We start from the raw sequence: 10423 nt of genomic DNA, 5'->3' as shown, positions 1-10423 counted from the left end.
ATGGCCTAGGCTATAAGAAGATTGCCAAGACCCTGACACTGAGCTGCAGCACAGTGGCCAAGACCATACAGCAGTTTAACAGGACAGGTTCCACTCAGAACAGGCCTCGCCATGGTCGACCAAAGAAGTTGAGTGCACGTGCTCAGTGTCATATTCAGAGGTTGGCTTTGGGAAATAGACGTATGAGTGCTGCCAGCATTGCTGCAGAGGTTGAAGGGGTGGTGGGTCAGCCTGTCAGTGCTCAGACCATATGCCACACACTGCATCAAATTGGTCTGCAGGGCTGTCGTCCCAAAAGGAAGCCTCTTCTAAAGATGATGCACAAGAAAGCCCGCAAACAGTTTGCTGAAGACAAGCAGACTAAGGACATGGATTAGTGGAACCATGTCCTGTGGTCTGATGAGACCAAGATAAAGTTATTTGTTTCAGATGGTGTCAAGTGTGTGTGGCGACAACCAGGTGAGGAGTACAAAGTCAAGTGTGTCTTGCCTACAGTCAAGCATGGTGGTGGGAGTGTCATGGTCTGGGGCTGCATGAGTGCTGCTGGCACTGGGGAGCTAAGTTCATTGAGGGAACCATGAATGCTAACATGTACTGTGACATGATGCCCTCCCTTTGGAGACTGGGCCACAGGGCAGTATTCCAACATGATAATGACCCCAAACACACCTCCAAGATGACTACTGCCTTGCTAAAGAAGCTGAGGGTAAAGGTGATGGACTGGCCAAGCATGTCTCCAGACCTAAACCCTATCGAGCATCTGTGGGGCATCCTGAAACGGAGGGTGGAGGAGCACAAGGTCTCTAACATCCACCAGCTCCATGATGTCGTCATGGAGGAGTGGAAGAGGACTCCAGTGGCAACCTGTGAAGCTCTGGTGAACTCCATGCCCAAGAGGGTTAAGGCAATGCTGGAAAATAATGGTGGCCACACAAAATATTGACACTTTGGACTCACTTTGGACAGTTTCACTTAGGGGTGTACTCACTTTTGTTGCCTGCAGTTTAGGCATTAATAGCTGTGTGTTGAGTTATTTTGAGGGAACAGCAAATTTACAGTGTTATACAAACTGTATACTTACTACTTTACATTGCAGCAAAGTGTCATTTCTTCAGGGTTGTCACATGAAAAGATATAATAAAATATTTACGAAATGTGAGGGGTGTACTCACTTCTGTGATACACTGTATAATATACACATAACAGCAGTTCCTTATGCTACTAAAATGCCTTTATGTGCTTGGTTTTAATGTTCTCCTTTTTTAATGTTTGCAGTTGGTGGAAACTCTTCTCAGAGCAGTTCACCTAGTTCTAGTGTTCCCAATTCTCCGGCCAGTTCAGGACACATCCGTCCCAGCTCTTTGCATGGGCTAGCACCAAAGCTTCAACGGCAGTATCGATCCCCAAGACGTAAATCTGCAGGAAACATTCCTCTATCACCACTAGCACACACCCCATCACCAACTCCACAGTCCACATCACCGCAGCGTTCCCCTTCCCCTTTACCGGGGCATTCAGTTGGCAGTTCAAACATCATGCAGTCCTTCCCTGTAAAGTTACACTCCTCTCCACCTCTGGTCCGACAGATTTCAAGGCCTAAGAGTGCCGAGCCACCAAGATCTCCTCTGTTAAAGAGAGTCCAATCAGCTGAGAAACTAACCTCCTCTCTATCCTCCTCAGAAAAAAAACTGCCCGCTTCACGCAAACACAGCTTGGACATCTCCCATTCTGAATTCAAGAAGGAGATGCTCCAGAGAGACCCAACTCTCCAAAGCTGGCAGGAATCTATGAATGAAACAACCGGAGGTAAAGTTGGGCTTGCAGAAAAGGGGACACTACAAAAACCTCCTTCCAGGAAACTGGGGGCTATTCGGCAAGACAGGGTGGAGCGAAGGGAATCTCTTCAGAAGCAGGAGGCCATCACAGAAGTAGATTCTTCTGAAGATGAAACTGATGAAGGATCTGAAGATAGTCAAGATGGAAAAAGGTTGGGCAGGGCACCCTTCAGTACAGACCACCACATGTCTGACACTTTCACTAAGGAGGTGAAGCCATCTTCCAAGTTAGAAAACAAAGACAGTATGGAAGATGATGCTTTTCTTCTGGAGGAACCAAAAACTGACAATTTGCCGAATCAACAGCAACCAAAGAATGCTACAAGGACATTTCTGACTGACATAGATGAGTCACAATCTGAGGTTTGTGCAAAATCTTCACCTATAGAAAAACCTGGTGGCTGTGAAACAATTATGCTAATATCAGAGTCTGGAACAGCATTAGAGTTAATGCAAGGCAATAAACCTGTTGGTCAAAAAGGTGCTTTTTTTGAAGATGCTAAAGATCCTAAGGAACCTCTGATTATCCAAGAAAGCAGAGACTGTCAGGAACAGGTGACGTGCCTACCACTAAGACTCCTGCAGCTTGGTCAAGGTGACTGCTCAGGACAGGCAAGTGACAAAAATAACCTGGAGGAATCGGCTCCTAAAGAAGCCACTTACATATTGTCTCAGAATACTATACCTTTGTTAGCACTGTCATCTTCTACTTGCACAAGCTGTCTTCCACTAGTAAGCCAAATGGATTGCAAAGACCCACCTCACAAAAAGGATCTCCTGTCTACTAAGAAGAGCACCAGTTTTCAAAATTTGGGAGATGGTAGTGAACAAAGTTCTCCTAATCTGGAAGAACCACAAAGATTGTCCTCTGCAGTGGCAGTTTCAGAACACAAGAGTCATTCAAGTGACACAAACCCAAGTTGCCTTGCTGGTAGTCCATCACTCACACTTGATGCCCCTGCTGAAAGCAGAGAAGCAGCTTGGCCAGCCCACTCAGCAGCAGATGCAAAAGGCATGCTAGGCCCAGTAAATGTCAACATATCTGGCTCAAGAGAACTAGAAAAAGCAAGGAAAGAGTTATCACAGGAGGCCTTGTTTCGTATGAAAGAAACTGCATCCAAGCAAGAAATGCAGGAAATACTAAAGGAAGTTCCAGAAACAGCCAAAACTTTCAGCATGGGTCATTTCATTAAGACATGTGGTTCCTACATTGAGTCAGAAACCCCAGCAGTGTCATGGGGATTGGAGTGTTTAGTGGGAGCAAAAGAGGAGCCAGAACATGGTAGCTCTAATGTAGCTAAAATTTTGGATAATAAATGGCAGATACCTTCTGAAGATCAGCTACATGGCACTGCAAGGCAAAGCATGAGAGTTTCTTCAGAAACAGATGGCAACCTGAGTTCTAAAAAGGAGACTGCTTTGATGTCTGGAGGTCACTCACAAACGGAAGACTTCCTATTTTCAGAAGATCCATGTTATGTAAAGAAAACATAACAACTTCTCTGCATTTAGCTAACAGACAACATCAGTAGAATATAAAACAGAAAACCTGTACATCTATTTTTTTGTAGTTTTGTTTTTGCAATCTTGTTTTTTTCATTCTTACTATACTATTTTTATACATAGCATTTGTCATGTGATGCCTTTTAACAGGGTATCTTTAAAGCAAAATTACAAAATAGTTTGCAAATTTCTCCTATGTTTTAAATTTTGCCTTAATTTTAGATAATCCTGTGCATTGTCTTCCTTTTGAGCATTTTTCCTCATTTCTTTCAACATTGCAGAGGAAATAAGGAAGCTTACTTGCAAAGCAAACATTTGGCCATCAGCTTTAAATATCCAAAAAATTTATATTGGCGAGGATAAAAAATAAACCGATTTAATGGCAGAAATTCACCACACACTTCCATTTCTTATGCATCATAGACTTCCACATATATTTGTGAGGAAAATGTTGTGTTAACTTGTGTGACAGGGCAATATCTTTTTAAAAGCAATCTTTTGAGCAAAACATTGCAACAAATCTTCAGTCAGATTTTTTAACTTTGCTTTAAAAGAAGCACTCCATCTTCAGCCTTTTTAGAATTTTTAACATGTGTTGCCTTACCAGCCTTCCTTTGCTCAGAGCTGGCAATTATGTAAAAAGCAGTAAAGAGTGCTTCAATTACTATGGCTCTTATTGAAGTAGTCTATTCCATTAAGACTTTACTGGAGGAGGTGACTGTTTTGACACTGCCCCTCATCTTGCAGGGCTAGCTAGTTTGTTGTGGATACCATTAACATTCAGCCAAGTTCTGATCTGACTCAGTGAGAAATGATCTTTACCGATTTGTTGGGAAAGACTGAGACAAACCACTATACATGAAATAGTCCTACTCACTTGAGTACTGCTTTTCTAAGTGTAAGAATTCATTAAATATTGGCCCCTAAATCACACAGATGAACAGTGTGTTAATTGTAATTCAGATCACTCTCCATTGCTTAATCTACCTACTTTGTTTCTGAAATGCCTATGTTTCTTAAGTAATGTTTTGATAGCTTTTGCAAGTGTAACATCATCTGGTGCTTTCACAAAAACAGCTGTAATACTGCACTGATAGGTAGATGGCTAGATAAAGATATGCACTCAGTCAATGCAGCATTTCATCTTTAATTTACTGAGTCTAATTACAGTTTATAGGCAGACGTGACTGTTTCCATAAAACCTGTAATACTGGTGAATTTAACTTTCAGCCTTGCCTTAACAAAATACAAAATCTGTGTGTGAGAGCAGAGAAAGCAATTATTTGCATAGTCTGCTCTTCTACATAGTTGATTACACGGTGAGTGTAATAGCTTTTCAGGGTGAACACTGCAGTTAATTACAGTGCAGCTTCATTACTCTGCCATGTTTCTGATATAAAGCCTCTTCCATTTCTTCTTACAGAGACTATATATACTTTTTTGACTAGCAACATGCTCTTAAAACTAATTTATTACCATATTTCAAATGACTTTGTTTCTTGTTTGAATTTCCTGATTGCCTTCTTCTGCCAGTTACTCCATATCTAATTCTAGACTATTTGGTTTCAGTTTTGGACCAATTTATTTTTGATTTAGGATTCTTTTTACGTTAACCACTGTTTACGTAAGTGTGCGTGTGTAAGTAAAAGGGAATGATGTGTGAGTGTTATAATGCTGTAGAGGATCCATGGGCTTTCTCATATGTAAACTTGAAACTTCAGTACTCAACATATCACCAGTAATTCCTTGTAATCTCCTTAATTCTGCAACCAGCATACAAGAGCTAACTTTATGCACTGCATCCACGTTTATGTCTTGCAAGCCTTTAATATCACTTTGCTGATGTACTTTCCAGGCACGGGAATTGGGGCATCAGTACATAGAAACATTTAGGAAAGGGGGTTTGTTGCTGATGTGGGCTGATGGCATTGCCACACAGAAATGCACATTAACTTGAATAATGTTAAACATATGAAATGCTGTGATTTACACTGTATGAATTTGAGCCCTCGGGATAAGTAATGTCACTTCAAACATACCTTGTAGCATCTGTATTTACAAAGGCAGCCAAAGGTTTTGTATCTCTACTTTAGCCAAATAAAGCATATCGGGCCACCTCATTTCTGTATTATAAATGCCACTTGGATGTTACCTTTTGATATGTCTATTATACCATTACCAGGAAATCTGTATAATTCTTGTAAGTCTTCACTGTCACCACTACTTGGTAAATTTGTACAACAGGACTCATGTTAGTAAAATTACTGGTAAACTTTCTGTCAAAACCCAATGCTAATAGATCAGATTGATTCTTTGGACATTTATATTGATGAGTTCTGACAATCATGACATTACTGAGGACATCGTTTAGAATAATAAAAGCACTTAAACTTTAAGTCTAGCTAGAGGTGGTGTGCAATGGCCAAGCTAAACTGGTGGTGTTACCATGTTGAGGGAAAGCAGGTGTTGGCATGACTGTTAATAGACCAATTAAGCCACTCACTGCACACGGTACTGATCCAGCTAACTGGGACTCTGATCTCTATAATGTTCCATGAAAAAGAGTGACTGTAGAACTTTGCTTAGGCATAAGATGCATGCAGCTGGCTGCTTTCCCAGTTTCTTTTCCTATAGCCTGGATGACTGGAATCCACCATTTGTTTTCTTCATGCAGGCTTTACATTTTTAGTATCCAGATGATGCATTCCTCAACAACATACCAGTAAATGGTGCGTCTAAAACCAACAGATTGATACTTAGTGTAAATATTAGCTTTTAGCATTGCTAAAAACCACTCTTGGGGGAAGATGCCCAAGTATTTGTGGTGCTCACTATGCTACAGATCAGTACTTACCATAGAGCAGGGTTAGAGGAATGACTCATAGATTTTTTCATTAGCACTGAACTACAGTGTAATTTGGAATTTTTGTTTTTTCCTGTGGGGAGGGTAAAATCTTTCTCCAGTTTCATCTTACTGGACGTGAAGGATGACACCATATTTCTAGTAGATGATTTTACAGCTGTGTGCGTGTTTACATTTTGTTCTGATTTTTTGTTAATTTGGAGGCTGTGAACACAGCTTTCATATTGGGTTCCAATTTCAAGCTGGTGCCACTTAGCATCTGGCCACCAGAAGATGATGTAGGATATGTGTTTTAGAAACTTGAACAGTTGCCACATAATAGAGGTGCAATAATTTTTATTCATGTTGTACCTGCATGTTGATGTTCAAATAATTCTCTGAAATACACTTCATTTTTTATATAAACCAGTGTCCATCTCTTGACTGAATTATTTTCGTTCAAATATTTTCTTGTGATTCTTTTCAATAATTCTATGTTTCACATGACTGTACTTGAATATCATGCAGCAACTTTGATGAACTTTGACACCATGGCTGCACCCAGGTAACCTTTTACTAACAGGTAACTTAACCACAGTGTGCATATCAACAACTTCTTGCTATCTCTGCTTGGATCCAGTTTTATGTGTATATGTGGTAAGGGGCCACCTGTATTCATTTGATAGCTTCCACGAAAATGATCTGTATCCTCACAGGGTAGTTCAGTGTGTGAAGGCAGTAGGCGGTGTATGCAGCTGCTGCTATTTCAGAATTTAGGTAAGCCATATATTGGCCTTGTTTCTGCATTCTTTAAAAAGAGTCCTGTGAGGCCAGAGCTGTGGATTGATGCAAAGAGCCAGACAGAGTGTGCTTTGTATGAGAAAAAATACAGAGCTAAAAGGTTGAGATGGGAAGCTGCAAATCACACCCTGAGCTATTGGAGTGGTAAGTGACAGCTCCTCAGCCCTTGGCTGAAGCAACCAGACTGCTTGTTAGAGTTAAAAGGTCCAATATGCAAGAAAATAGGAAAAATCCTACAGAACACTTTACAGGTCCTTCATATTGGTTACAGTTCTTTACCACCCAATTGATTACGTTTCTCACATTCATGTGATCTAGTTACTGTTGGATGACATGTTATGGTAGCTGAAGTGATGTAAGCGAATGACATGGATGGCACACTGGTCACCAAACTCTGATTGTAAGGATGTTTGCATTATGACCATCATAGTGTGCAACACTTCAAATGGTATCTACCTGTTGTGAGGTTCTGCAGAGCACAATGGGATATGGCAATGCAAGGGACAGACAATTGCTGTGGTAAAGTAGCCAATTTACTTTCCTCCTAGGCCTAAAAGCAGAGAGGTGAGAAAAGATGCACCACAATAGCGATGTGTGTGAGTGTATTTAATTCTGCAGTGCCAGCTGCTTTCCTGCACTGTATAAGAGGGAGAGAAGCCAAGTACAGGACTGAGGAAAGTTGTCTCTCCTTAGGAACACTTCTTCAGCCTGAGGTACTGGATGCAAAACATACCCCGAGTTCCTCATTAAAATGGTGACTCCTGCTGTGAAAGACAAGCTGCTGAAATAAAGCTCAAGTGATGTCTCAACAGCTTGTGTACAAAAGTGCGATAGAAACATCCTACCTGGTTCCTTGACGGAGCTGTGAGGAAGTCCTTCTTCTTGTGACCTATTAGCATGGGATATGGGGTGGGAACAGCTATGGTGTCTTTTCTCTGCAATTGGGGAGATAGTACCTTTCACTAATTCTGTTATATAGAGTCTTTCGTATACCTAAAGATTCTAGGATGACTTTTGGGAGACAAGAAGAAAAATTTATGGTGAGAAACTTGTCTTTTGTGGCAGGATTAGTTCATGGGAGATAGATGCCATTTTGGCCAAACAGTCATTCTTGCTGACCACTGCTAAACAATTCATATAAATCATTATAATCTTGTTAAGCCATTAATCATTACAAATTCATAGCAGCATAGAGGAAGAGAATGGGGCCTTGTTGCCCCTACCCCAGTCTGGTTTTCCATGTGTTGGGAAACAGCTGCAACAGGAAGCTATTTCCCAAATGGGATGGCATTTTCAGCGTTATCTTCTCAGTGGTGGTGGTGGTGGCATCATCATCATCACCATCATGTTTATACTGACCATAGCCAAAGTGCTTTGAATGGATCACAAAATTTAAGTCACTCATCCAGATTTCAACCAGGGCCAGCCTTGCTTAGCTTCAAAGATTAGGTAGGATTAGGCACATCAGGCTACATGAAAGCTAGTATGGGTAAAAATGAAGAAATAGCACCTGGAACTGAGACAGAAGGAAATTCTGATAAATATTTTGAAGTGATGCCCCCCCCACCCTCACACACACACACACACACACCCTGCTTATCTAAGATGAACGTGACAAAGGTGGTCATGTCTTTTTCCTGTGACCTACAACAATATCTGCAACCTTTTGTTGCATTTTCTAGGGGCTAGGCCAGGATTACCATAGAAATAGTGCTTAAGCATAGCATGGTTGTCATGGTGATTCAGTCCCAAGGCCTAGCAAATGCAGCAAAAGACCTGAAGGTATATTTGTGGACTCTGGCTGTTGTGAGCAGCCAGAATGGATGGTGGCAGTTTCTAAGAGGGGAACAGGCAATGAAAAACAGCTACCAGCCAAATCGTCCAAATGCCTTGCCCCAAATATTTCTTCCAAAGGTGAGGGGAAATTTTGGGCGGGGCAGGGCTGAATACTCCTCTTTTTTGCAGCATTGCAGTCATGGATAAAACTTGGATAGTTCTTTGTTACAGATACTTGTCAAGTGACTATGAGGCCGGAGAGTGCAAGAACACTCCACAGGTAGGGTTTGCTCTGCTCGTTCATTGTGTAAAATTAGCACTGTGGCGGCACATTTACTCATGAAATAGAAGAGCCAAACAGAGATGCCATGGGAAATAAGGGCAGAGCTAGAAAAATTCAGGGCCTTTCAAAGACCACAAGCTAATTATGTGTATCATGGAATTACCCCCACACAGGGCTCCTGGGGCTCAAGGCTGGAGGGAGTGTTGGGTATTAATGCAAATGGGTGTTGCTACTTTAAAATGCTGGGATGACAGTGCCTTAATGAAGATGAATTTGTGTTACCTTGCAGGTTATAACAGATTATATCCATTTACAGAGCACTTCCTGAATTCAGGGAGTGCTTTCACTGTCTAATTTCAGATACTTTGCTTCTGGTAGATAGCAATTTTGGTGCAGAGAGGCAAGATTGAGGCTCACATTCAATAATTCAGCTTCTCTAACAGCATTTGCTTTAAAGCCTACCCTGTGGCAGGCAGCAAATGGATATAGATGGGTGGGAGCAGGATTAATTCTATGGAGCAACACAATGCAGCCTAAAATGGCAGAATTTGGGAGTGGGGGAGGTAATCCAATTGTTGCATGATAGGTTTATTAAGTGGATTTCCAAATTTCTCAGTGCTTTTCAAATGTTCATCCTCAGAAGAAACTGAAAATAAATGAAAATTAATAGCCATATAAAACCATTTCATATAGGAATTAGAATATAGAGTGCACACACTTCCCTAATAAACCATATAACATATGGTAATGTTAAGACATGGTCCCAAAGTCCTGCTAGGGTCATTTGTGTAGGAGAGAAGTGAGGAGGGAGTGATGCTTGCTACTCTGTCCCTGTTCTGCTCGCCCCACAACACCAATCTTCCCCTTTTTCTCTGATGCTGAAAGAGTGAGTGACAGAGATACTTCCAGTGGGGAAAAATCAAAGATCAGAGAACGATTGTTGACTTCAGAAGGGGATTTCTGATCTATGCTGTTGCAGGCACTATAGGATTGTCCCACCCCTGGACTACATATTAAGAATGTTAAAACTGATGACCAGCATACTAATGGCAAAATACTAGGAACTGCTCCTGTATTTACAAGCAATGCCTAGTCTCCAAAATCATTAAAAATCCAGAGAAAGCTCACACTGAAGGTGAAAGTTATAAGCATACAGCATATCAGTTATTTAACTATATAAAAATTCTGTAAGAAGCATGATTTTTAAAGACCCTCACAAAAGGTAATTATATCATTAAGGAATTATATTTCATTGATTTATTCTTGTTGCAGGGTTATTGACTTGGGGCATGGACCAAACAAAATCAAAAATTAGGTTGATCCAGAAACATGGGTGAGTCTCCTGTCCACCTGCCATTTTATACTACAGCTCACAGTTGCCAC

The 10423-nt window shown here is 41.1% G+C and overlaps 1 protein-coding gene across 14 annotated transcripts in view; it reads left to right on the top strand.

The window, feature by feature from the left end:
• The window catches only part of MAST2 (microtubule associated serine/threonine kinase 2), a 202114-nt gene extending 195508 nt beyond the window's left edge, over positions 1-6606 (top strand). For 13 of the 14 annotated variants that reach the window (XM_044441574.1, XM_044441584.1, XM_044441565.1 and 10 more), the window contains one exon: positions 1276-6606. In XM_044441574.1, coding sequence (XP_044297509.1) covers positions 1276-3329 — 2054 coding nt within the window. In that variant the 3' untranslated portion in view covers positions 3330-6606. The remainder of the gene's footprint in view (positions 1-1275) is intronic. The other variant, XM_044441608.1, reaches the window with a different exon arrangement.
• The last annotated feature ends 3817 nt before the right edge of the window (positions 6607-10423 follow it).

Source organism: Varanus komodoensis, unplaced genomic scaffold (assembly GCF_004798865.1).
Source record: "Varanus komodoensis strain SLA01 unplaced genomic scaffold, ASM479886v1 scaffold1, whole genome shotgun sequence".
In the NCBI taxonomy this organism is placed as follows: domain Eukaryota; kingdom Metazoa; phylum Chordata; class Lepidosauria; order Squamata; family Varanidae; genus Varanus; species Varanus komodoensis.
Note: the sequence above shows the minus strand (reverse complement) of the source record. Positions and strands in the feature narration are given on the sequence as shown.